General features: G+C 51.6%; 1 protein-coding gene across 2 annotated transcripts in view; it reads left to right on the top strand.

The window, feature by feature from the left end:
- TBKBP1 (TBK1 binding protein 1) overlaps window positions 1–23374 on the top strand; it is a 57802-nt gene extending 34428 nt beyond the window's left edge. For both annotated transcript variants that reach the window (XM_050934819.1, XM_050934818.1), the window contains exons 8-10: window positions 17595–17713; window positions 18131–18855; window positions 19660–23374. In XM_050934819.1, the coding sequence (XP_050790776.1) occupies window positions 17595–17713; window positions 18131–18855; window positions 19660–19788 (973 nt within the window). In that variant the 3' untranslated portion in view covers window positions 19789–23374. The remainder of the gene's footprint in view (window positions 1–17594; window positions 17714–18130; window positions 18856–19659) is intronic.
- Window positions 23375–27994: the final 4620 nt, after the last annotated feature.

Here is a 27994-nt window from a genome sequence, read left to right as displayed (position 1 = left end):
GTTATCAGTATTGACAACCCCTTAACTCTCTTGAGACGTAGATCAATATATCCTTTCCATTTAGCAGATGGGGAAGCTGAGGTACAGATAGGTGACCCAAGGTCGTCCAATGAGCCGGAAATAGAATCCACATCTCAGGACTCCCAGAGTGGGGTTTTAACCACTACGCCTTCCTTCCTCCCTGGCAATGTGCTTGAGAAAGATGCTCTACATTTTGCAAGGCAGGATTTTCCCCCCCCCCCCCTTCGTGTCAGGTCACTTGCTAAATTTCTAGAATTTTTGACTGTGCAGTGAACCCCCCCCCCCCCGCACTCCCCCCTTGCATGATGAGTGCAAGCAACCAAAATTCAACTATTTTTTTTCTTTAAGAGAAATAAATCAACATTATTTTTAGAAGCCACACACGCCCACTCACACTCCCCCGTAAAGAAAAATCAGATTCGGTTTTAATTTTGGAACAAAATTTACCTCCTCAGAGTTCTCTTTTCTTGTAAATAAGGCTCATTTTTGTAACCTGTTCTTTTCCACCTCTTTTGGGTGTGAACTGTACACTATCTGTGTTTTTAATCTTTGGCTGACTTTTCTTTCTTTCTTTCTTTTAGCCGACTTAGTCATTCTGCCTCTCTAGTGTAGGGGCAGAGAGAGTTTTAGATTTGCATCACTCTCCTGTTTCAATATTTTTCTTTGAATGGAAGATTGAGAAGATTTCCAAAACCCTTACGGGATATAGGAACACAACTTCCATTGACTTTCTGAAATCTCCCCCAAACAGAATACCTGTGTAAAAGAATGATATTTTGAGTCCAATCCTCAAATCCTGTAAATTGGCAGCGCTACACTGAAGATCCTCAGCTCGTGTTGAAGTTAACAGAGCTACATCAGTTTATTCCAGCTAAAAATCCAGTCTTTTCTTTCTTAATTTGTTTGGCGAGTCTAAGGATCTTAGTAAAACCACACAAAATATAACAGGGAGCAATACACGCTAATCAAAGAAATTGACAAGATTGCAGATTTGCTCTGAGAAAAATCTTTATTTCTGTCCATTCCTCTGCACCTTGTGTTGTCATTTATATCAGTGCAAAAGTGTAAAGCTTTTAGCCTTCCTTTGCACTCACGTAAGAAGAAATGGCGAATCAGACTCCCAGTGTTAAGAGCTACATCTGATGTAAACGTAAACACATTTTTAATGTCACTTAAACTACAAACAGAATGTTCTATCTCCGCCTAAAATTTTAACACTCCCAAAAGCTGTCATGTTTTGTTTGGGTTTGTTGTCTTTCTTCTAGCCTGTTTTCTTTTCTAGTTTGGCCAAAAGGTGGTTCAGAGTTTGGACGGGCAGTCGGGTTTATTCGAAAACGTAATGCACATTTTGATTCATAACTTGTTCCAAATGTAGAACCCAGGTGGAGGTGGCTTCTGAGCCACACGGTTAAGAAGTAGCAGAGATGGAAAGTAGTGGCAATGATTAAATTGTAACTTTTCCTTCGAAGGCTCTGATCCAAAAAAGCCTTTTAGCACATGCTTAAGTAGCTTAAGTATCCCATTTATTTCCATAGGACAAGTCGTGTTAGGTTAAGTATGTTCTTAAATGGATTTGCTTGCGTGGGCTCAGTTCTAGATCGGTTGTCAGTTACCCTGGTGCACCTGGGCACTGTCTCCATAGACATGAATTTAACTGAGAGCAGAATATGGCCCCCTCACAGTGCAAGGCACATCGTGAATATCAAAACAGGCTTTTTACAGGTTATAGAAAAGTTACTGATGGAAAAATATTGACCCTTCAGAAGTAAATTTTACAATTACAGGTTCCTGTAGACATCACTCTGGTGAAAAACACTGAAGTCAATTGGGCTTCTCATGTGAGTAAAGCTACTCGTGTGCACTGGTGCTTATAGGAGTTTAACTGTGACATCCATGGGTCTGATCCTCAGCTGGTATAAATTGACATTGCTCCATTGAAGTCCATGATCGTTTGTTTGTTTGTTTGTTTTTATCTCATTGACTTCAATGGGAGCTAAATCAGACCTTGTACCTTAGGATTGCTATGTTTAAAATAAGATCTGTCCCAACTCCCCTGAACCGCACTCTTTGATTCTGACTGACTGGCGTTCTGCAGAGGTCAGTTTGATTTCAGACTCTCTTGCTGGGAAATGCTGTGTGCTTTCTTCCTTCTTAATTTCTTGTATGTTTGCATTTTGTAGTTGGTTTTCTTGCTCTAAATGCTGCAAAAGAAATCCATTTGCAAAAACAAACACGAGAGAGGTATAAAATAATCTTTAGGTAAAAAAAATTTAACCAGGTTCATTTGCATGGGAAGGGAAACTGGGCTGGATTGGGGAGATACAAGAGGATTTGAATAATGCGTGTTTTTTGTTTTTGTTTTTTGCAATGGAAGGGAGACCAGGAATACATGCTGCATCTGAACCATCACGTATTAGGAGTCTGTTACAGCTCCCCAGCTAAGCAGGCAGAGATTGAGACAGAACTCAGATAGGAGACCTCTGGTGCAGCGTAAGGAAAGATCATTGCAGTTCAGCATGGGATACTCTTCACTGGGAATGGGGGCAGCAAGGCAGGGCCCCGGTCTGGGGTTAAGGACGGTGCCTGTCTTTCAGACATGAGGTTACACCAACATCCCAACTGCTTGTCGCTCTTCCAAGGGAGGGATGTTAAAGACGGATGTCCTGCCTTGAGGAATAGCATTTCTCCTCCATGGATTCCTATGTTGGATACAGTATTCTGCACTTCCTGTCCTAAACTCTTGGCAGGGTCACTGTGTGTCACTCCAGGGCTAACTGCCATTCAGCAGTGGGCTAGGAACTGATTACAAAGTGCTTTGGGCTCCTTCCAGCCCTAGAACTGGAAGCTCTCCCTGCTGATGGTTCTGTTCTCCTGCCGCTGTTCACGTGAAACTCCCATGGATCCCGATGATGGGCAGAAAGCTACATTTCACCCCGCAGGGATCTCTGCACATTTCACAAGTCCCTAATTAGCGAATTAACCCTCCCAGCACCCACAGCTGGGTGGCTTGTTAGCATCATCCTCTTTTTACAGATGGGGAAATCAAGGCCACTGGAAGTAACTCTCCTGGAGTCACTAAATGAGTTCAGAGCTGGGAGGAGAACCCAGGAGTCCTGACTGTGTGACCCTGGGCAAATCACTTACATTGCTCTGGGCCTCAGTTTCCTCTGTCTATGAAATGGGAAGAATTGATAGTGACTCTCCATGTGCAAAATAGGCTGGACGCAGGAATCACCAGGTGAGATTCTCTGGCCTGTGTTGTACAGGCGGTCAGAAGAGATGATCAGACAGTCCCTTCTGACTTTAAAATCTCTGAACCCACCAAGCCTGCCTTCACAAATGTCTCTTGAACACTTTGAAATCCTAGCGTGGGTTGCGGCAGAGCTGTTGTTATGGCTACTCTGTGCTTGTACAGCACCTGACATAATGAAAAATAATCATATTATTCTTCCATCTGGCAGGCACACAGAGCCCAATGGCACTTTCTGCTTCCCGATCCCATCGGGGGGGGGTTAATTGTTCTTGGCCATTTCCCTCCCCACCCTACCCCAGTGGCTCTGGCTTACACTGCTGCTTTGCCCACCCCCCATGTTGAGATGGTAGATAAGACTGTGGTTTGTGCTTTTATTTTTGCTCGGGTTTGTGCTGTTTAGCAGGAGTGCTATTCACTCACACCATCTTGGCTTTTTGGCAGTTCTTGAGTAGGTCGTCTTCCCCTCCAGCCCCCAATAATGCTGCGTAGGATGGGGAATTGGGGACTGGCCTTGCTGCAGGCCGGCCTGCAGGGGAGAGTGGAAATGTCTCCTCGACCTGTCCTGGTCTGACCGAGGCATCATCTCGGCCAGCAAAAGCAGGGTGGGTTTTAGTGCTGCATGCTGCCTTGAGGTCAAGGGGTAAAGGTCGTAGAGCTTAAGGTCAGAAGGGTTCTTGCCTGACCTCCTGTATAGGACAGGGCACTAAATCCCACCCAGCTGCCCCCCACACCAAGATGAACAACTGGAACGAGACCAAAGTATTACAGCACTTAGAAGACTAAATCATCGCTGTGACGCTGCTAGTGTACCCGGGGCTGTGACACGCCACGTTACCACCTGCCCTTAGCGTGATGAACCTGGCTCTGTGTCCACAGGGGCCAGCCATTCGGCTCTCCCAGCCATGGGCATCACACAGGCTCAGAGAATGGGTCTTTAGTTGCAGAATCAATGAAATGACAACAGAGCAGAATTCTGGAGATGAAACGTGTTTGTGCACATCTCTCATTAGAGATGCCATGTGATTGGGCAACATCCGTCAGATAATAATTTCTAACTACCTCTTTTCATCATCAGATCTCAAAGTGCTTTACAAAGGAGGTCAGTAGCATGAGCCCCATTTTACAGAAGGGGTAACTGAGGCATAGGGAGGCGAAGTGACTTGCCCAGGTTCACTAGAAAACCAGTAGCAGAGCCAGGACTAGACTCCAGGTCACCTAAATCCTAGCCCTATCTATTAGCCCTAGAGACAGATCTGGGGCTCAAAGCATGAAGGATCTTTGGAGCTGACATTTCTGGTTCAGTGGCTATTTCTTTTGATATATGCATTCAGAAGACTGGGCCAGGTCCTCTGCTGATGTAAATCAGTGTAACTCCATTGACCCCAGCTGTTAATTTGGCCCCTAAAAGGGGCAAGTTCATTGGTGAGAGATGGGTTTCAAATTAGCACATAAACCTCTCCCTGGCCTTGGTTAGCAACCTTCTCCAATTTCCTCGGAAGGTGATCCGCGTTTTGCAGAAGGAAGCATTAGACCTCAAAATAGCCAGCAGTTTTGTTTTTAATAAGAGAGACTTTTTTTAAATTGGGGTTTTTTTACCTTTGCAAGCCTTAGAGGCAACCAGCTTTTAATTCGGTGGTTTCCTCATTTCAGTCTCATAGGCAGAGCTTCAGGAACCTCTGACACTGCAATATCGCACTGCAGATATTCATCACAATCACAGCAATTAAAAAAAAATCCAAAATAAGTAACTTAATTTCACATATTTTCTGTACACACAGCACCTTCCAACCCAAAGCACTTTATGGACTGTACTTCAATTTCAGTTGCACCCGATTGATATCAGGGCCCTGTACATAACAAAGCATGAGAGACAGTCCCTGCCCCCAAAGCGCTAGCAGTCTAAATAGACAAGGCTGATGGAGACTGGAAGGGGAAGCATAAGTGAAGTCTCTTGTCCAACTGCAAGTCAGTGGCAGAGATGGGACCAGAACCAGGTTTCTTGAATCCCTGTTCAGTGCGCCACATGTTAGCATCTCTGTTGTGTAGACATGCAGCATTCAAATGCAGCCACCTCTGAGGCAGAAGAGAGCCAGAGTGCCAACTCCAAGCAAAATAAATGAAGGCTGAGATTCTAGTGTATTCACATGACTCCAGAAGTTGGGGCTGTCAGGCAAACACCCAGGTATGGTGAGATTCCTGATAGAAGCTGGAGAATTGACAATACTGAGATAGGCATTGTATAATAGGAGGGTGAGGGGTGGAGTGTCATTTTTTTATCTAGGACACTAATGCAACCCTGCCACTCACTCCAAAAAGTGTCCCTTAAATGATCGCTCAGCATTTTCTTCTCTCACGAAATCCTTCCAACCCACTCTCAATGCGCTCGCTCTGGGCGTAAATAGGGGAGCCCATTCAAGTGACCTCGCGCATTTGCCTCTCAGCTCCTGTTTCCCTCCCTGCAGTGCTTGGGGGCTGGCGATGGTAACTGTGCACCTTAAAAGCATGCACAGCAGAGCTGCAAAGCCTCTGCTCCGTCATGAAGGCAGTTGGGAGCATCAGTTGCTCATTCACCCATCAGTCGCTATTGACCCGCCGAACCTTTCTTCGTAAACGGGCGCTTCCTAACATGGTTTGGGTTGGAGCCAGGCCTGGCTCTGAGCGTGGGAGGAAGGGGATTAAAACCCAAACTCTGGACTAAAATATGCAAACCTCCCCTCCCAGCCTTTACAATGGGCCAGGCAGACTCCCAGATCTTCCTTCCTCATTCCCTGCTAAAACAGTAAGGTTCTTCATCAACTACTCCTGTCGTTGGACGGGACTAAAAGTAAAGAGCACAGGCCCCTCACCTCTGCTAAAAGCTGAGGGTTGCTCCACTTTTTAACCATCAGAGTGAGGGTCCGGAACAGCATCCCACTGGGAGTTGTGGGGACAAACCACTTCATTAGTTTTAAGAGAAAGCTGGACAGATTGTATGATGAGGTTGCTTGTGATGCTGGCGGCCAGGGCTCACTTCCAGTTGATGTCTTACGTATCTAAAACTCAGGCTTCAGGATTTCAGCCAGCTGCCAGCAGAGGTCAGGAAGGAATACCTCCCTCCTCCCAATATATTTTTTTATCTCCCTCCTTTGAAGCATCAGAGATGGCCCCCGCTGGAGGTGGGACCTGGGGTGGGGTGGACCAGGGCTCTGAGATGACTCTGAGTATTTTCTCTCTTGGGGGCGTGACTGACTGGGTCTTGCTCCCATGCTGAGGGTCTCCCTGATCGCCACATGTGGGGTCGGGAAGGAGTATTCCCCCAGATCAGATTGGCAGCGATCTTGGGGTTTTTTTCACCTTCCTCTCCAGCGTGTGGGTCACTTGCCAGGATTATCTGGGTGTGTCTCACATAATTTCTCTACCACTGCCCGGGCCTCGGCCCCTCCTGTTCTCTGCCTGCGGCACAAAACAATCGCGTCTCCTGTGTAATGCTTTGATCTCCTGGCGGTGGCTGGGTTTGGTGGGTGGGGGGCTGGCTGGCGTTGGTGGCCTGTGATGCACAGGTCAGACTAGATGGTCTGGGGAGTCACTTCTGGCTTTAAAGTTTATGACTCACCGAGTGAGCAGTGCTCCTCCTTCTCCGACACGCTGAGAGCGCCCCCTCCTCTTTCAATCTGCTATAACCACGGGCCTTAGTGTTGTGGTAGCCACTTGGCAGCTGATCAGTAGCCAGGCCCTGCGGCGCCCCCTGCTGGCAAACCCAGCCTGAGCGCAGAGCGGGTGGGCTGGATCCCCTTAATCTCGCCTTCCTGTTTATTTCACAGCTGTTCAGGGTGTAAATGACCCTTCTTCCCCCACTGGATCCCAGACGCTCCCATGAAACCAGGCCTCCTTGCTAAACATCTCATCCCCTTCCACCCCACCTCTGCCACCCACGCCCACGGGTCACTGCTGTGCTCTCTGCTGACGGAGAGCATGAGGCATGGGGGAGGGGGACGTGTGGGAGTGGGGGCCAGGGAAGGGCTGACCACAGCATTTTATTAAAAGGGTTGAGGCTTGTGGGACTGGGGGAGGAAGCAGAAGCAAAATAACAAAAGAGTAAAAACGAGCGCGTAGGAGCCAGCGCAGCTGCAGCCTCTGCCTGATTTCCCATCTCAGCCCGGCAGCGTGCAAACCCCGTGAGTGCTGCCCGTGTGTGCGAAAGAGAGAATGGCCGGGGGGGGGGAGGGGGGGAAATCATTGTATTGAGAAACTTGCCACAGCTTATCGGCAGTGCGCTGCTTCCCGCTGATTTGTATCTCGCGATCTGAGTAAAAATAATTTGTCTTGAACTCCTGGTGACTCAAATTATGGTATTCAGGAGGCCCGGGTGTGCTAGATCGTGGGGGATTGTTTTCGAGAGGACATGGCCTCTGTCTTCATAGATTCGTCGATTTCAGGGGCAGAGGGGACTGTGAGGTCATCTAGGCTGACTGGGCCCTCACGTTTCACTCAGATTCCCCTCTCGAGTCCAATAACTTCTTTGGACATGTCTACGCTTAAAACACTGCAGCGATGCTGCCAAAGCACTTCAGTGAAGCCCCCGTCGGCGGAAGTGATCTGCCTCGTAGCAGGTCGACGGGAGAATTCTCCCATCCACCTAGTGCTGTCTACACCAGGGCTGGGGTCAGTTTAACTGTGCTGCTCAGAGGTGTGAGAGGCGTTACACCAGCCTAATTTCCTAGTGTCGACCAGGCCTTTGACTAAAGCAGAGCTACTCAGACTGAGTCTCCTGAACTGCAAGTGACTCTTTAATGTGTCTCCTGTGGCTCTTTGCAGCACATGATGTTAAAACACCGTGTGATTTAATGATTAACTGATCTAAGTTATTAACCAATCAGGATGCTTTTCCTCTGTTATCAGCCAATTGTAGTTGATAAAATAATAATACTTGGTCAGTGATTTTGCTGTGATTATGTATATTTTTATTTATATATCTAATAGTAGATGAAACAATGATCACACAACTGACTCTTTTGGGGAACGTTGATCACTAATTTGGCTCCTGAACCCCTGAGGTCTGAGTACCGCTGGACTCTGAGGTTTTGTCTATCCTGGAACCGGAACGACAGAATTCGGTCGTTTGGAGGTGTGAAAAAAGCACTCAAACAACAAAAGTTTTGCTGACGAAAAGTGCCGGCGCTATCAGCATTTTGTCAGCAGGAGCGCCCTGCCGGCATACAGCGGCTACACTCTGCGCCTTTCAGCTGTAGCTGTATCGCTAAAAGGTGCGTAGTGTTGACATACCCTGAAGCATATCTTTCAGGAAGACAAGAGGGCGAGGTGATATCTTTTATCGCCAAGAGACAAGCTTTCGAGCTTACATGGAGCTCCTCTTCAGATCTGGGAAAGGCCGTGTCACAGCTAAATACAAGACGGAACAGATTGTTTAGCATAAGTAGTTAGCACATTTTCTAAGGGACCACTCCGAGGGCAAGTGGCTAAGTAAACACCTCTGCAGACACAGGACAAAAAAAGGGAGGAGTGAGTTTGTTACAGATTGTTTATTGCAATAAGCCGTACATCCAGTGCCTTTATTAAGGCCGTGGTTTTTAGTGTCTAGCAAAACTATGAATTTAAGTTCCCAGGCTCATCTTTTCAAGGTGTTGTGCGGGTTTCCTTTGAGGATGAGCACTGAGAGGTCAGATATGGAGTGATCACTTTGGGAAGAGTGTTCACCCACAGGGGACGGGCGTGTTTTTTTGTCTCTGGTCCTTTTTCTGGGCGAGTTCTTTTGAGAGTGTAGTGATGGTCTAGTTTTGCACACATAGTTATTGGGACGTTTAATGCCGTAGAATGAGGTACACCATACGTTGTGATAGGCATGTTTGAGACCCCTCGATCTTGAAAAGTAGGGATCACCTCCCCCACCTTGTCTCTCTAATACTCTGGGACACACACGGCTACAACAACACTGCAAACACCAGTGGAAAATACCTTCCAGGAAGGCATGTGGTCTTGATCTGACAACATCAAGAAATGGAGCATCTACCACTCTGCTTGGGAATTTGTTCTAAGGGTTAATCACCTTCATTGTTAAGCATTGGTGCTGTATTTATAATTTGAATTTGTCCAGCATCAGCTTCCATCCATGGGTCCCTGTTTATGCCTTTCTCCCCTAGATTAGAGTCCTTTAGTACCTGGTATTTTCACCCTGTGAAGGTGCTTTGACACCAGGATACATCACTTTTCAAGTAAGACCATGTGGTCTGGTGCACAGGACTAGGATTTTGAAGACTTGTGTTCTGTTCCCGCATCTGCAACTAATTTGTTGTGTGACTTTAGGCAAATCACTTTCCTGCTCGGTGTCTCAGTTTCCTCCACACCCTTTTTCTATTTACACTGTAAATTCTTTGGGGACGAGGACTTTTTCTTGCCAGGTGTACAGACGGTGCCTACCACCATGGGTCCCTGACCTTGGCTAGCCCTTCAGATCTTGCTATAATGGGACAGAAGTACAAGTGGTATAAAGGTCCATGGCAGTGGTTCGGAGGCTGGGAAAGCGAGAACGAAAAGCTTTGGATTGTTTAATTAGAGAGGGGACAAACAAGAGGCATGAAAGAGAGAGAAAATGAAGAATGGAAGCGAGATAGTAGATCAGGCGCTCCTATTTATCCTTTCCTATATGTGGACAAGGAATGTCCAGGGTCAGTGAAATGCAACATTTTGGGTTTTATACCCAGGGAACTTCCTGTTTCTGGATATTTATCATAGCCAAGAGCTTAGAAGGATTCCAAAAAAGTTTGGCCATTTACATGGAGAATGAGCATGGCCGCAGTTCCATTACACAGGGTAAACGCTTCATAGGAGTAATCCCCATGCTTCAGGGCATGAGTCAATCACAGATTGTCTGGGGTCAGGAAGACATTCTCTCTTATGGGAAAGCACTGCGTGATTTTTCAGTATGGGGGTTTATAGACTTTCCACTGAAGCTGCTAGTGCTGAGGGGCAGGAGATAATGGCCCATTGCTCTGACTCAGAATGGGCTGAGAACTTTTATTGCAATCAGTCGGAATTTGCATGAGGATTCATCCCCCCCTCACCCCCCCGTGAGATGAGTAACAATCACTTATTTATTATTGCCCCTATTTGGCCCTGGGAGAAGCTGAAGTCGAGAGATCTTAAACAACGCACCCAAAGTGGCCATGACAAATTAGCAGCGGAGCTGGGACTGGAAACCAGGAGTCCTGGCTCCCCCTTCTCAGACCCTGCTAGACCCCATTCTGCTGTTCCTATAGTTGTACGGTGCTGCTGGCTGCTCGCTCGAGGAAAGAAGGGGTCACATCTCATTCTGTTGCAAAGCAACAAGTACTTTTGTAAGCAGCAAACAATTGGAAGAGGCTGGTCTTGTGGTTAAGGCAGTAGGTGTGTACTAGGAAGACTGAGGTTCAATGCTGAATGCTGCTACTGACTGTGGTGTTATTTAGGGCCAGACTGTCAAGTCTCAGACTCAGACTCTAGGACTGGAAGGGACCTTGAGAGGTCATCGAATCCAGTCCCCTGCCCTCACGGCAGGACCAAATACTGTCTAGACCATCCCTAATAGACATTTATCTAACCTACTCTTAAATATCTCCAGAGATGGAGATTCCACAACTTCCCTAGGCAATCTATTCCAGTGTTTAACTACCCTGACAGTTAGGAACTTTTTCTTAATGTCCAACCTAAATCTCCCTTGCTGCAGTTTAAGCCCATTGCTTCTTGTTCTATCATTAGAGGCTAAGGTGAACAAGTTTTCTCCCTCCTCCTGATGACACCCTTTTAGATACCTAAAAACTGCTATCATGTCCCCTCTCAGTCTTCTCTTTTCCAAACTAAACAAACCCAATTGTTTCAGCCTTCCTTCATAGGTCATGTTCTCAAGACTTTTAATCATTCTTGTTGCTCTTCTCTGGACCCTCTCCAATTTCTCCACATCTTTCTTGAAATGCGGTGCCCAGAACTGGACACAACACTCCAGTTGAGGCCTGACCAGCACAACTCTTCCCTTTGGGGCCAGAGAAGTAACACTGCCCGAGAGCTGCCGTTGTGACACACACAGGTCACAATAGGCTGCCCTCTTTGGCAAATCTGTCCCTTGATTTCTCTCTGTCCCTCCATCTGTAAAATGGGGTGATTGCCTATTTAGAATGTCAGCTTTATGTGTCTGTACAGTGCCTGGCGCAGTGAGGCTCCGATTTCAGGTCAGGCCTGTAGGCGCTACCTCAGTACAAATGGTCATAGCCCTCTACCATGTCACTGGACACGAATACAGAGATTGGAGGTGGCTGGTCTTCTGGACCTGGTTTGTTCTAAGATCTCTTGTCTTCAGCTACTTATCAAAACCCACTTTCTATTTTGAAATGAATATATTGGCTGTGGGGGGGGGTCACGTTCAGAAAGTGTCGAGATTTTCCGTTTTCCAAGCAAGGTTCCTGTTGGGGAGGAGATTAATTACAAACAGCTTTTCTGCTGCCTCAGACTTCCTGAAAGGCTGTGAAATATTGAGGGTGGAAAAATAGATCTCGGTGCTGTTTCTTTCTGCCATTACCATCTGCTTGGGGAGGGAGCTAACACGTTATTCCCCTTCCCGCCCCGTCCCTGCAGTTAGCTGTTGCCGGGGGTACTGCCATCAATAGACCGTGCCTTGTGAACACGGGGCGAGGTGGAGAAAGGATCGCGTCTTATGCACGTAAAAGTTCCCTTTCACTGTGGTGGGTTGAGCCCGGTGCAGCCGTTCAGCGAGATGGTGCTGAAAATGCAGCAGCGTGGCTACCAGTTGCCTCCTGCACCTCGGCAGCTTTGGGTGCACACAGCTCGCCTCCCTGCCTCAGCATGTGCGGGCTCTGTGGTTTTGGCAGTTCCTTTGTTAATTTCAGCTTGACTTCTGATTCACTGGGGGGAAGGAAGAGGTGTGCAAGGCAGGGACCGCTCCAGAAGGAGCTCGGGGAGCTGAGCGCTGGAAAATCCAGCCACAGGTGTCCTGGTGGGAGCTGCAGTACCTTTGAGTATGTCCATCTTCAGGACAGAATCTGGTCTGCTACAAGTGCCTCAAAACCCATTGTTTCCTGAGGCAGAAATCCGGGTCAGCTCTATCCCAACACAGGCCAGTATTTAACTCCCACCACCTGACCTTTGGTATGGAATATACAAGGAATCAACATGCAATAGGTATAAATCCTGCAGGACCTATTCATTATTTGTGTTACAGTGGTGCAGAGAGGCCGCACGGCACCAGGTGCTGTACATACTCCTAGTAAGAGCTAAATGGACAAGATAGACCAAGGTATCGTTATCCAGATGGGGAGTTGACATGGATTAAGGCCACTCATCTCTTGAGAATCTGGCCCTTCCTTTGGGCAGCAATCTCTTGAAAACTCAGCCATGTACCTCGATCAAGGAGCCTCTGGAGTCCCAATTTAGGGTGTGTCTACATAGCACCTAAACACCCGTGGCTGGCCCGGGCCAGCTGACCTGGGCTCGCAGGGCTCAGGCTGCAGGACCGTTTCTCTGCTGTGTAGACAAGCTCTGAGACCCTCCCATCTCGCAGCGTCCTACAGCCTGAGCCAGGACGTCTACATAGCAATGAAACTGCCCTGCAGCCTGCGTCAGCTGGCACAGGCCCGCCACGGGTGTCTGCTTGCCGTGTAGACATACCCAGAGTGTCTTAACCGTAAGGCATCCTAAGCTATGCAGGGCAAATCCCACCCAGGCCAGGGTTTCAGCACTAGCCTGCTATCTTTTTTTAGGCACACTGTGCTTCCTCTTCTTTCCGGTGGTTTGAAAAAAAATTCCAAGCTTGATCCAGATGCCTGACATTGATCGGTGCTGGAACTAATCCTACACTACATGGGTTTCAGAAACCTCATGCATGGCTGCTCCACTGCAGCTGCCTTCAAAAAGAGAAATTTTCCCCCTTCTCGGTAGCATCCAGGGCTTGCAGTTGCTTGGAAGATGTCATCTAGAAAACTTAATTCCCACCCCCGCCCCCTTTCCCTGCGAGGTTCCTCTGTGCTGGGAGCTCGAGCTCAGAAACTTGGCCCTGGCGTTTGCCTGGGCTGTTTGGGGTCTTGCCCCACCGCAGAGCTCCACAAACTCTAAAGTCGTAGGGACCACTGTGATCATCTGGCTTGATGTCCTCGCCAGCATAGGCCATGGGACTTCTCTGAAGTCCCAGTCGCTCCAACCACGAGGCCACACCGCAGTGGAAGAGTGCGAGGTGCTGAGTGCAGCCTGCAACCAGTGCTCAGAACCATGCAGGATTTGGTTTGGGGGAGGTCTGAGCCCCTGTGCACAGCAGCTTTTGGGAGGGGGTTGCACGGGGCCCACCTGAATCTGTAGGTCACCAAGATCGGGGAGGAAGATGGTTCAGGCACAAGGAGAGACAGGGCATGAAGGTCACTGCAGGGCGGGCTTGGGGGCGGCCACAGGGCTGAGTGTTGCTGGAGAGGCTGTTTCAAGAGGGCAGCTCAGATGCTGGCATCCAGCTGAGAGCGGGAGGATCGGTCACAGGGGCAAGGATGCACAGGAGAATTGGGGATGGATCCGGGCCCAGCAGTGACGCAGGCCCGTTGCAGTGGCCAGTCAGCGAGAAACCCCGAGCAGAACTACCCCAGTGCAGATCCAGAGAAAGCACAGAGTTTGCATGGGGGTAGCAGAAAGCCAGATTGGCTCCCGGGGTCTCTCCGGGGACAGGACAGAGGAAGATCAGCGTCCGTGTAGGATGGGGTGTTCTGGAAGGAAGTGCTTGCCTTGGGGTGGGACCCGGGAGGATGAGTTCGCTTGGAGAGAGGCCCAGCGGAGAGCCTGGGGCCCTGGAAGGAAGGGGTGAGGGTGGGGTGGGGGTGATGTTTCTTGGGCCACTGCAATAAGCCGAGTATTGGGGGCTGAGTGTCCCCGATCCAGGCACAGGGGCTCCGGGGACCCCTCACCCAGGCGTGGCTCACCTATCTGCAGCGGAACGCTCCGGCGAGGGGGGAAGACGGGAAGGAGGCGTCTCAGCTCCCTCCCTGCACAGCTTCTGGGCATCGTCCCGCCCGTCGCTGGAGGCGTGGCACCCACCTCGTAGGTTAAAGAACCACACGCCTTTCTGAGCCGCCTGCACTGACTGGGCCCCCCGAGAGGTTGGTCACCCTGGTTAGGCGGTGGGGGATTTTTTTTTTTTTTTTCTATTCGCTGTTGCTTCTAAAATAAGCCTCCGCTTGCAGCCACACATACCCGGGGGGCCCTTTCTTCTTAACCAGCCTTTATTTGAAACACTCACTTTTCCTGTCTTCAGAAGCACAAACCTCACATAACTCTCTTCTGCCGCCATCGACATGTGCCCCCACTCTTAGCCCCGGCCTTCGCCTCCCCTTACAGGAACCGGTTCATTTCTTCGCTGATGTTTGCGAGGCCAAAATCCCAGTGCCCCGGCTTTGGACGGCACCAGTCTGTTATGTCATGCCCCAGCGTGCCAGGCAGTGGTGGGGGAGGGCAGGGGCGAGTCCTGCTTTGCCAGGCATGGGCTGCTTTTCATTTGATTTGCATTGCTAGTGATTGAGCTGGAGAAGAGAGTTTCCGCTCTTTGATCTCTGAGGGGCAGAAGGTTAGTTTGAAGGAAGGGAAGGTTACACACACTGCAGGGCTTTTTCTGACTGGCTCACCTGTCAATGCGGGACCCGCCCCAGCAGGGCCTGATGGGCTGGGTTGAGTTTTTTGTTTTGGAAGGCAGCAGAAGAGCCAGGGCATGGCAGGTTCCCACCCTGTGTTAAAACACGGGCTCTGAACGGTCACACTATTTCGGGTCAGAAATATTCATGAGGCTGCGGGCAAATGTCAGACATCGGGCAGCTGTTCGGGCCTCAGTGAGAGAGGACAAAGTGCTGGCAACTTCCTGGCCTGTTTGAGATCAGCCAACCTAGAAATCCCCTCCCCTCCTCACATTGCCTTCCACTGCAGCATGGCCTCGTGGTTGGAGCGATTGGGACTTCAGAGAAGTCCCGTGGCCTATGTTGGCGAGGACATCAAGCCAGATGATCACAGTGGTTCCTACAACTTTAGAGTTTGTGGAGCTGTGCAGTGGGGCAATGGAGACCTGGGTTCTCTTCTCGGCCTGGCTGCTGGGTGACTTTGGTCATGCCCGGGCCTCAGCTTCCCAGACTTTAAAATGGGGAGAATGAACCTGACCTCCTCTGTAAAGTGCTTGGAGATCTAGGGATGAGACGAGCTAGGGGTGAGGATTGTTTGTTATTCGTGGGTCTCTTTCATTCACACCCAGCCCGTTGCATCTTCAGCGTGAGCCCGTCTCTGTCCTGCTGTATGTCACAGGCTCCTATGCACCGCAGTCACCCCCTGGCTTAGAGAGTAGGGATGGCTTTAGGGGGATGGATTCCCAGCTCTGCCACTGGTTTGCCCTGTGACCTTGGGCAAGTTGAGAAGGGGTATGTCTCCTCAGCAGTGAATCTCAGAGCCGCCATCTGCCGAGTGGGGACAAAGATGTTGCCTTGTCCTGCTGCGGGCAGGGGATTAGTTTCTTCATTTTGCAGAAGGGCAGGGAAGGCGGAAAGGTTAAGTGACATAACCAAGGCCCCAGAGACTGCTGCTGCCAGCGGTGGGATCGGTGGTCTCTTAATGACGTTATTAAGGGCCTGACTCCGGCGCCTGTTGAAATCAATGGGAGGCTTGGTTGGGGGAGAAGGGGGCTGCTGCTGCTCTCATGAGCTGACCCTGGTGGGGCCAGAGGAGCAGGCTCAGCTGCTGGGAGGGGTCTCGTAACAGCCCTAGTGCCACCAGCCATAGCTCTGACAGCACAGCCACAAACCATCCCCCAAACCGAGGGGTCGCAGGCTTTACGGATCCTAAGGGCATCCACCTCTGGGCAGGAGCGGGTATGGCCCGCCTCCTTCAGGAAACATCAGGGCTGGCTGCTTGTCCCTAGCGATCCGTACCCACGGCAAGTTCAGGGCTCTCTCTGCGAGGCTGGCTAAGGACTGGATGCCAGCTGGGATTGATGCCGAGTTCCTCACCCCCTAGAAGAACCGGGGAGCATGAGAGTTTCAGGACACCGGGGAGCTCCAGGAAGTGTAGCTGCTGGGCTGACAGAGGCGAACTATACACGGTTCCTTGCTGCCTTCTAGGGCTCACGAGGGTTTCCTCTCTGTGTGCACCTCGCGCCCATTGTTCACAGAATCCTTCCAGTCGGATCCTTCAGGGCCCTTCGTTTCATCGCCTGTCACTCCCGCCGGCCGCACGTCAGAACAAACAATCGCCCCCTCGCAGGGGGATCTGTCCTGTGAACGCCGGAGTGAAAACAACCCCTGATTCTTTAGGGGTGGCGGGAGTGGGGGGGGACCTGTCCGCTGCTGTTAGATGAGCCATCTCCCAGGTCCCCTCGGTGTCACAGTCACTCAGCTCAACGCAACCGCTCTCCCGTGCCCAGCCTGACAGCCCCTCGATAACCTCATGAGACAGGTTCTCCCTTCACGTCAACATAGCGAATCTGGGTTTTTTGAAGGCAACACGGAAGTTGTTGGGGAGACTTCCATGCGTTGACGACGTTGGCAGGGCCGCGGGAAAGGCGTTGATGGGGATGGCAGCCCGGCGGGAGGGAAGAGTCGTCGTTTTCCTGTTGCATTGTTGTTTGTTTGATGGGAAAGCCAGGACGCCTGGGTTCCATCCTGGCTCACTCGGCGACCTTGGGCAAGTCGCTCAACCTTCTTAGAGCCCTGGGCTCGGTTTGTAAAGGGAGCTTAGCACCTGCTGTCTGCTTTTGTCTGGCCCTATCCTGCACTGTGATTTATAATGCGGGTGATGGTGCTGCCTGAGAGTGGACCAGGACTCCCTTGAGCTAAGGTCTGGTTAAACCCAGAACAAAAGGCCAGTCTCTGCCCCAAAGAGTGTCCAACTAGAGTGTAGGACCGGAGACAACCGCTGGGTACAGACAGCCTGGCCTCTGCTGGTCGCTGTGATGAGCAGCGGCCTCGGCTTGTTTTGTTCTAACCATGTTCTGATGATCTGGGTTAGCGCGCTTCCCTCGGGCTATAGGATCGCAGGCCCTGACGGGGAGATCAGATGGACCCCCGGACGTGAGCCCTAGAGCTCTCCCAGGGCCTTCCCCAGGCTCCCAGGAGTCCCTCTGCTAGCAGGGTCCAGCACCTCCTCCCTTCTCCCATGGCAGTTGGCTCTGTTCTGCCCTGGCCATGCCCCCCCCCCTGCAGTCACCCCTCACAGTTGAGAGGTCACAGTGGCTCAGCAGAACCGGGGCAGGGGGCTCTCCCTGACCCCAGCCAGGCTGTCTCCATGGGGGTCGCTTTATGCCTTGCTCTGTTGTCTCGCCCTGTGTTAGGGTGAACCTGGCGCTGGCCTACACCGAGCTGACCGAAGAGCTGTGCCAGCTGAGGACCCTCAGCTCCCTGCAGAGCCAGATCCTCCGGACCCTGCTGCAGGAGCAGGCCATCAACGGTGGTGAGCACGTTCCCGGGGGCAAGGGGTTTGTGCGGGCTCGGTTCTTCGAAGGGAGATCGGCACCGTCCCCCTTGACCAGAAGGGCCCGGAGTTTGGGATCTGAGAGGGGCTGGGGAGGGATGCAGAGCCCTGAGGTCAGGCTGTCACCCCATCACCCGCTCCCTGGGACGTCCCTGCTACCCTTCCTGTACGCCTCAGGCCTGGAAGGGCCTCCTCTAGGGGCAGAAGGGGAGATGGCTTTCAAGGGCCTGGATTCTTTCTGTGATCGGGACGGTCCTGGTGCCCGCGTAGGCTGAGCTGGTCCCTGCCCGGTGGTACCATCCCCAGGGCACTGCTCTCTGTGCTGCGTGCACGCACATGGGGAAGGGTGGGGTGTCCCCTTGCTGACTTGCTTGTCTTTGTCCCGTTGTTTTGCAGGCCAGAGGCACTCCCCACTCTCGCAGCGCCGCTCCCCGGCGCCGCCCTGCCCGCCCCCGGTTCAGCAAGGCCGGCCCCCGGTCCCTCAGTGCCAGTCTCCCGCGCTGCAGCGGCGGTCTCCTGTCCCCCCCAACCAGTCCCCCGCCCAGCAGCGCCGCTCCCCGGCGCCCCCCGCATGCCAGTCCCCTGCCCAGCAGCGCTGCTCCCCAGCGCCCCCCCCGAGCCAGTCCCCCGCCCAGCAGCGCCGCTCCCCGGCCCCCTCCTGCCCGTCCCCCGCCTCCCAGCACCGGGCACCCCCCGCCAGTGAGAGGAACATGATGGATCTGGGGTACTCGAAGCCCCCAAGCCACCACATCAAAGCCAGCTTCCAGGGGCGTCGCAGCTACTCAGAGATGAGCGATGCTGCCGTCTACCGGCAGAGCCACTCCCTGTGGCTGCAGCCCGAAGCCTCCACGCTGCCAAAGCACCGTCCCTATGGTGAGGTTTACATCGGGGGGGCTGGCGGGCCCGGGAGCACCAGGGATGCCTTCGAGGAGCACCTGCGCTTCGAGAAGCAGTCCTCGGACGAAGACGAGTGGAGCGTCCCCAGCCCCCCCAGTCCCGAAATGGGAGCCATCCGCTGCGCCTCTTTCTGTGCAGGCTTCCCCATCCCCGACTCCACCACGCACCGGACAGCTGCCTCCTACTCCAGGGCTGAGCACGCGCAGTCCTGGCCGTCGATCAACGTAAGCGATAGCCTTTGTTACTACCTAACCCACTGCTTATCCCGCTGCGAGCTTCTTTGCAGCAGTGCCACCTCCACCCTGGTCTGGGACGGCCTAGCTGAACCCGCGGACGTGGGGATATTTGGCCTCTTTTCTCAGTAATGTGTCTGACCCAGAATGTAGGACCCGGGGAGGAAGAGGAGTGGTGGTCCTGTGGCTAAGGGTGGGGAGAGCTGCGTTCAGGTCCTGGCTCTGCCGCTGCCGAGCTGCGTGACCTTCGGGAAGTCACTTAACCACTGTGTGCCTCAGTTTCCCCATCAGTAAAATGAGGGGGCTGTGATACTTTCCTACCCTGTGAGGGGCTGAGGCAGTTGGTTACTGTGGTGCTGGAGGCCTCGGGAAAGCCTGTAACCAGATAAGGAATGTGGGGAAGTTTGGCTTCCAGCCTTGAGCTGAGCTGTGCCTAGTGGACCCTAGTGCACCTCTCCCAGAAGCACCTCCTAGTGACTGAGGGCAGCTGACACCTGCCACTCTGCGTCCTTGAAAGCTGCCAGGAGAGGGAGGGTGGGGCATAACCCCCCAAGGAGTGGGTTGAAATTAATGAGGGGGGAATTCAGGCTGAAGATCCCAGCAAAGCCTGAGAAAGGGGAGACCTGGTGGGCTGCAGAACAGTCTCCCGGGGCTGTGAATTGGGCCTGCTCCATTGACATCAGTGGAACTCTGCTGATCATCATCCGCTGGGCTTCCAGCCCCACAGCTCTGGGGAGGAACCTGGGACTCTCCTTTCAGCAGAAAGGTCATTTCTTGCCCCTTCTTGCCCCGCAGCTGCTGATGGAGACGGTGGATTCCGACATCCGAAGCTGCCCCCTCTGCCAGCTGGCGTTCCCTATCGGCTACCCGGACGATGCTTTGATAAAGCACATTGATTCGCACCTGGAGAACAGTAAGATCTGAGTCTCCTCATCCCGACTTCCTTACAGCCCTGGCCCCCTTTGGATGCTGCATGAAAACGTGGGGAGCAACACAGCTCCCTAAATACCTCCAAATCTTCAGTAGCTGCAGGAAAGACTGAACTGTAAGAGACTCACCTCTCCCTCTTCCCCTCCCTCCCCCCATGTCCCCAGGATCTGCAATACCTGGTGATGCTTGTGCCAGATGGGGGGATGCTGCGGTCCAGGCACTGGGGGAGAGCAGACCCGTCGGTGGTGGCTTCTTACAGAGGGTGTTGCTTGCCGTTTACTCCTGCTTCCTTTACAGCTCTGGCTGTGTCATTTGGTTTCTCTGGATGATCTCAGGGAGGATTGATGGAGGATGGAGCCCCCCCCCCCCCCAGACCCCCACTTTGAAAGCTGCTTCGGTGAGAGGCGCAGAGTTTCCATGCACCTGTCTGTGAGAATCTCAGTGCAGTTTGAGTCTCTCCCCGCAGGGGTTTAATTGTTACAGGGTGGTTGGTTCTCTTCAGCTTTGGTCACTGTTGGGTCCCTGAGAGCTTTCAAACCAACCTGCCTTGGCCTTTGGCTGCTAGTTAAAGCATCTTTCCAGTCCACTACCGCTGATGAGAAATGAAACCCACTTTCTAGAGGTGTAGCATGGACATCCTATAATATTGCACTGAACTTCCTGTCGGCTAGGGGCCGTAGTCAATGGCTAGTTTTGTCATTGACTCCGGCGGCACCTATGTACGTCCCTGGTGTATTTCTATTCTCTTTGACGTGCCGTTGACTCCTCCTACATCCTGACACGTTGCTTTGAGTAGCTAGTTACCATGTAGCAAGGATCCTTTCTGTGTCCCGCACAGTGGTCACGCCCTCACCTTGCCCGCAGTCCCGTGACGGCCTGTGACACTGGTGTGACGGCATCGTGTTAATTCCGCGGCAGTCACCTGCATGGGTCCATGATCCAGTGTCTCTCTCCGGCCTTACTAAGCACCTTTGCGTGGTACTGATCTACACCAAGTCCATTCAGACTGGCCAGCTGCCCCCTTTTCCCCCGCGGGGACTGTCTCAATGGATCTACATGGAGTCATTTGTTCATCAGAAGTGCCCGTACAGTGAAGATGCTTTTCCTAGCAGGACCCAGAGATCATTTTTGTGCTGGTCAAACCCCCAGTCCTTTGTCATTCGCCAGGGTGCTGATAAAACTAGCAGCTGTAGCAGTGCTTCTCTGGGTAGGCGTCGGCTGTTTCTCTGGGCCAGATCCTCAGCTGGTGGCATTCGTCCAAACTCTGGGGCGGGGAAGGGAAGGAAGAGAATCTCGCTCGCTCTTGGCAGCGCCGTGGGCTGGGAGATGGAGTTCGCCCTCCGGCATTGGAGTGGAAAATGTAATTAATAACGAACTGGCCCTTTCACCCCAATGCTCTGCCTAGAGATGAGCTGAAACCACTAACAGTTAATCTGGAGCGACCAAATCCCTGGCATTTCAAGGGGTATTCAGAGGCAGGGTTTGGGCCCCACTCTCAAATTGTGCTGGGGAGTGGGTGTGATGTGAAATTGGTTTACTTAGGGTGAGGATTCTCTGGGCCCACGGGGAATCCCGAGCTCCTTGTCTGAGGAAACTTTCAGAAGGGAAGGGCTTGTCCATACTTGAAGGTTAATGCAGATTAAAGCACAGTGTAAATGGAAAGTCTATTAGTTGTTCCCGATTAACCCCCATGCATGGAGCCTTTTATTCCACACCAAGAGTGCCCCGTTCTCATTTAGTTTCACTCTGGCGCATTAAGCTGACCGGGGACAAGGCTGGAATACGCGGATCCACAAATGGAACAATTCCATGGCTAGCGGAGCCCTGGATTGTGGGGTTTGTCCATGGAACTGAGAGACGCCTGGAATTTAGAGGTTTCCAAATTGCCATAAGAAGGGTTTGTGATTTAACAAGGATCAGAGCAGGGCAACCTGTGGCTCGGGTGACCTGGGGGCTGGCTGGCGTGATGACTAGCCTCTGACCCCACATGCTGAGTGGCCCACGGGTTCGTTACTGGCTGATGGTGCTGACGACCCGGGGTGGATGGATGCCGGAATTATAGGACCATGAATTTACTGATGGGCTTGATGTGGAAATCACTGGTTACGGCGCCCTGGCCTGCGTTATGTGTAACTGACACACAAGCCACCCGGGGTGGGTCTGCGCAGGAGCGTGGATCATTTTGATCCCTTCTGGCCTTAATGGGTGTGTCTGCACCGCGGATAAACTCCCATGGCTGACCCGTGTCACCTGACTCGGGCTTGGGCTGTGGGGCTAGAAAGCTGTAGTGTCAATGCCTGGAATCCTTCACCCTTGTGGGGTCCTGGAGCCTGCACCCCGGCCTAACGCCAGACAGTTACAGTACAGTCTTATAGCCCTGCAGCCTGAGCTCCGTGAGTCCTGGGTGTTTCATCGCAGTGTAGACATACCCAAAGTCTATGAATCAGAGCAATTCCAGATGCTTCCAAGCAGCGCTGATGCCAGTGGCCCGTGTGAGGTGCCCGAGTCTAACGGGGACATGGGCCTTTGGGAAAACGCATTCAAACTGGTTTTGTGCATTCTGGGGAGGTGGGGGCTAACACCCCGCCACTCATGGCTTCATCCTCAACCCCATATCTCATGTTGTGCTGCATCTCGTGGCGTTGGGCAAACAGGGCTCAATCCTGCGAGATTGCAGAAAAATTTTAAGCAGGCTCTGAGCACCCTCAAGTCCCACAGACGTCAGCGAGGGCTGAAAGGGCTTGAGTCTCTTTGGAAGGCCACCTGGCATAAATCAGCGTATCCCCTCTGACGTCAATGGTGCCACGTCGATTTATGCAGACAGAGGAGCTGGCTGCGTCCTCCTCGGCTGGTGGATCACTCCTTTCCATGCTCTGGTAACATACTCACCCACAAGCTGTGGATCACAGGCAAGGACAAGCATTTTCAGTGGACGGAGGATTCCAGCCATATTGAAGTCATGTCACTTTAAGGTTGGGGGAGGGGCCAGCACTTGGGGGGGAGGAGTCAAGGGCTAGAGAAGTGCCCGCGAGCAATTTAATTTCCCCACTACTGACACCACTTGTCCCACATCCACATGAAATCTACCTCAGAGCCAACGAGAAGCAGAAATGATGGAGAGGGGAGGTTGGGCTGGGCCACCCGGGTCCATCTCCAGGGATCTGACGCATTCCGCATTGTGGCGCAAAGCCTGATGTGACAACGCACGGCTCTGTGTGAAGAGCCCAGCGCGACCCCTTCCCCATGCGTGGTCTGCAGTGAGCTCTCGGTGTGTCATTTACTGTAGGCTGCTCCGGGCCTGTTACTTCAACCCCCCCACACCCACGCCCCGTTCTAGTCCAACAATCTAAAGCAGAAATATGTGATGTGGTATAATCTCCACCCCTCTCCCAACCGAGTACCCAGTCGGGAGATCCAAGCGGCCTGTCAGTCATTGTTCTGTGCTGCATGCTCTTGACTGACCCAACAAACATGATCCCCAGCTCAGGGGAATGTGGAAAGACATTGGTCTATATGTATCTTCCTTTTGTGTACGTTCTCTTTGAAGAGATCCTGTGCTCTGTGAAACAGAATAAGTCGAATAAAAGTTACCTATAGACTGAAGCATCAGTTGGCAGCCAAAATCTCTTCTCTTTTGGACTGTGTGGGTCAGTGCTGGCCTGTTCGCTTTTGCATTTAAATTCCCCGGGATAATATAATCTGCTTGGTCGGAGACAAAGTGTTGGTCTAGTACTTGGAGTAGAGGATTGGGAGTCAGGACTCCTGGGTTCTATTCCTGGCTTTTGGAGGGAGTATGGTCTAGTGGTTAGAACAGAAGACTGGGTGCCAGGACTCCTGGGTTCTATTTTTTAACTTGTGAGGGCGAGAGCATATGGTCTAATGGACAGAGCCAGGCACAGGACTCCTGGGTTCTGCTTCCAGCTCTGGCAAGGAGTGAAGGGCTTCCCAAACTTTTGATAGAGGGAGCCACCCCTTAACAGATAAATTGTTTGTTTCATGCCCCCTCCCTCTGCCTCTCCTTTTCATGATCACAGCTCAAGCCCATCTCTAGTGGTCAGGGAAGTTATATCACTGGGAGAGGGAAAGAAAATGGGCCTGATTCACTCCCAGCTACACTGGAGTCAAACTGCTAACTCCACAAAGTTACATAAAGTCAGCATTGGATCAGGCTTCAGCTGGGTGGGCTGGAACCTGATTCACCATGTGAGAACAGCTGGTTCATGAGGGTCTGTCTTGGCTATGTTAGCGTGGGGTGAATCTGTTGGTCTCTGGGACTTAGCAAGAGCTGGCCAGAAACTGGAAATCCCTTCCTGAGAAAAAGTTTACTTTCTTTGTTTAATTTTGTGTCCCAAATGAAAAGTCAAAAATGTAAAAAAAATTTGCAGGAAGGGAGGGATTTCCAGATAAAATCTGTACGGGGAGAACCACAACGGAATCTTTTGGCTTCTCGAGGCATGCTTGGGAAGACTGTTGTCAGTTTCACTTTCCCCCAGCAGGCGGCATGTGAAATTGACAAGGGTCTTCCGCGGGGATCCCTCTTTTCAATTTTCCACCAGAGAAAATCAAAAAATGTTCAGCAAAGTTGACATTTTCCACCTTAGTACAACAACAGAACCCTGATCTCAGGTACCACCCTAATACAAACAATAAGACCAGGTCTCCACTAAAAAGTTAGCTCGACCCAGCTATGTTGCTCCGGTACAGACAGCGCTGGGTTCTCCCACCGCTGTAATGACGTCTGCCCTGACATGCAGCAGTGGCGTCGATGTAGCCTAATAGCCTTCCCTGCTTGGAAATGTCGTGGATCATGGGGAAGAACCCTGCAGACCAATCTTGGTGTGGGAAACAGAGGCACCGAAATCAGGCTGAAGTTCACGCAGCTGGTGAGTGGAGTGGCAGAGGTGGGGATCGAATCCGCACCGCTTCCCTCTCACCCAGGGCTGGGGAATGGACCAGCTCATGTGTTTTCACCACTACACAGACCTGATGTTAGTATCGCAGGCCAGGGAAGGTGAATAAGTTGAAGCGACCTCGTAACCGGGCCCTACGGGGGCCTGATTCACATCGTTGCTGGATTGTTTCAGATTTACTGCGGTGTTTTCACAACAGTAAGATTAGAACCACGGTGGCGGGGGTGGGAGGGAAATAGGACAAGCAAAAGCAAAAGCTTTGCAAGTCCCCGGGCAGTTAGGTGGGACGCCTGTGTGAGAATGCTCCCTGCGTTACCTCCTCTGGCCCTGGCCCTGCCATGCCCCTCCCTCACCGCTGGATTGGGACCTTTCACATCCCCGTGGGGGGGGGGAGGGAGAGGGAAGAGGCACGATAAAAAAAAGCCATGGGAAACATGCTGACTACTCTACATGCTCCCCCCCCATCCCCGATCTCACTTCTATACTAGCGTGAGGCATTGATCCAAAGCCCACTTAAGTCAGTGACGGGAACAGCTGCTGGGTGGTAGATTCCCCCTCCCACGTTACACAGCCTGGCTTTTCCAGCCCCTTCAATGGAACCCCACTCCTCATGGCGGGCGGGGTGGGGTGGGGAGGGGAATGGGGCTTAATTGGGGCACGGCGGCGCCCCCTGGAGTTGATTGGGGGAACTGCAGCATGTCACGTTTTTGGTGCTCGGGGTTTCAATTCAGGATGCCGTGTTACTGCTGTGCTTTAAGAAACGCAGCCAGATCCGTCGTAAATTGCTGCTGCTTTTCAAGACTGAAGTGCGGCCGTCAGGATACTTCCCTAGGAGCTTGGCCACTTCCAAGCAGGGATATTATTATTACTTGTATCACAGTAGCAGCTAGAGGCAGGGATGGAGATCGGGGCCTCAGAATGCCAGGTGTTGTACCAGCACATAGTAAGAGAGAATCTCTGGCCCCAAATGCTTACAGTCTAAATAGACAAGCCCGACAAAGGATGGGAGGGGGACAGAGGCCCAGGCTGGAGAAATGACTAAAATCCCACAGTAGATAGCATCCAGGTGGCTTGACTCTTCACCAGTGCCCTATTTACAGCCCCATACCTTGGCTTGGGATTGGACCTTTTAAGTTGCAAAGAGGAGAGACTGACCCGCCACAACAAAGAAACAAGCTACTGTTTATAGCACAGCTCAGTGGTCACTTCCACTTGCAAAATGCCAACTGTGCAACTGCCAGCCGCACGATAGCGCGCCCTCAGCATTTGCATGTGCATCACTTCACACGAGCAGTGGAATGAAACCCCCTTCTTGCACACATCGTTTGCACTAATCAGGTAAGCTTGGCCCCAGCTACCTGATTTCAGCAAACAAATCCCTGTAGGACCTGCAGGGATGCAGCATTTCACAATGGATTGCAAATTGGGCGGGCATGTTTTTTTGGAAAGGGTGTTGGAAATCTAGACTAGGGGGAGGAGGGGGGACAGGAAAAGTTCCGGCCTTCAGATCTCTGAATCTGAACCCACAGAACAAAGGTGCAAATGAATTCCTGTCCTCTTTGGGGAAGAATAAAGCACTTTGCTCTGCAGCTGAAGAGGCGATAAGCATAAAAACACAAGCCCCAAGACCAGGGGAGATATGAGGCTACAAAGCACATAGTGGTTGAAACCACAGAGGAAGTGTGTAGCAAACAAAATGTTTGGTAAGCAAAATACCAAGTGAAACAGAGGCGATGGAGGAGAGAATATGCCTGAAGAAAGAACATGGAGAGAGAAGGCCAGATCCCCAGCTGGTGTAAACCAACCTAGCGCTATTTAAGTCAATGGACCAGATCCCCAGCTCGTATAAATCGGTGTTGCTGCCTTGAAGTCAATGGTGTGACACCGATTTATACCAGCTGGGGATCTGGGTGAAAGCCTCATGCTGTTGAATTCAATGGGAAAACTCTTGAGGCTTTCCGCCCTTGTCCATAATAATTATCAAGCTTAGCCAAAGTCTACTGCAGCCAATGTAGAGACTCCATTGACTTCAGTGGGCTTTGAATTGGGCAGGCTGGTAGCATCCAGGTAAGTCTGAAGGACCCAGAAGAAGATGGAAATACCTAATGGGTTAATAAATGTTTCTTCTGCAGGAACAATGCCTGAGCAGAAATGACAAACAGAAGCGAACTCCTGGATGCGGGCTGAACAAAATTGTGACTTTCATGTCGCACAAAATTGGGAAATTTTCATTTTTCATTCAGATTTGGGATGAAAGGAAACGTTAGACTTCCCCACAGAATGGGAGTTCTGCATTTTGACCAGCTCTCGTCCTGACACTATTGAAAATCTGGCTCTTACTTCGGTTTGGTCAAATGGAAAGTCAGTGGGACTTCACTCTCTTAACTGATGTAGGGGCTGCCCACACGGCAGTGGGAAGGTAGATACCGGAGTTTTACTCCAGCTAGCTGAAATACCAAGAGCACTGAAGCCATGGCAGCCTGGGCTAGCCACCCGAGTTCCTGCCCAGGCTCCTGCATACTCTGGCAGCTCGCCTGGGCTACAGTTCATGCTGCCATGGCTTCTCTGCTATTGGTGCCTGAGTCACTTAGATGAAAGCTAGTTCAGGTCTGGCTACAAAAGCTGCAATCACACTGCAGCCTTAACAGAGCCTTTGATGCATTCGAAAACTGTCCCCTCAGTGCTTGAATGGCAGCTGAGCTTTTCTGAAACTCCAGCCCCGATTCTGGGTGCTGAGCAGTGCTAAGTCCAGCCTTGAGCTCTGTGCAAAACAGAGCATCATGTGGATGATACTTTCCACTCTTTTTTCCCCTCAGTTTGTGCTGTCTTTGTTTCAGCTCCCATATGAGAAGGCTTCTGCTGGGCTCAGTTCTTTGGTGAGAGCAACTTTGCAAATAGGCAGCGAAACCTGCGAAGCAGTCTAGGTTAACACTCCTGAATGGCGACATCAGAAATAGGGTGTGACGCTTTCTTGGCAGCACCCAAAACCTTAGCTTGCTGTGTCGCCGCCCTGCCTCAGCACAAGAGAGATTTGCCAGCACCAAACTGGGGCTGACAACTCCCTGTCCCCGCGATCTGTTAGCCACCCCAAATCAACTGCTCAAAACTCTGCCCTTCATGCTGTTCTCTTTACGTTATGCTTTCCTCTGTTCTACTCCCTTCACCCAAAATAAACAAGAATAAAACCCTGTAACCTTTGCTTTGTTTGGTTTGTTTCCCACCTTCTCACTGGGGAATTGCATCACAATCCAGTTTTTCAGTGCCTGTAGCATGATTCTGAGCCACTCAGC

This window comes from Gopherus flavomarginatus, chromosome 25 (assembly GCF_025201925.1).
Source record: "Gopherus flavomarginatus isolate rGopFla2 chromosome 25, rGopFla2.mat.asm, whole genome shotgun sequence".
NCBI lineage: Eukaryota > Metazoa > Chordata > Testudines > Testudinidae > Gopherus > Gopherus flavomarginatus.
Note: the sequence above shows the minus strand (reverse complement) of the source record. Positions and strands in the feature narration are given on the sequence as shown.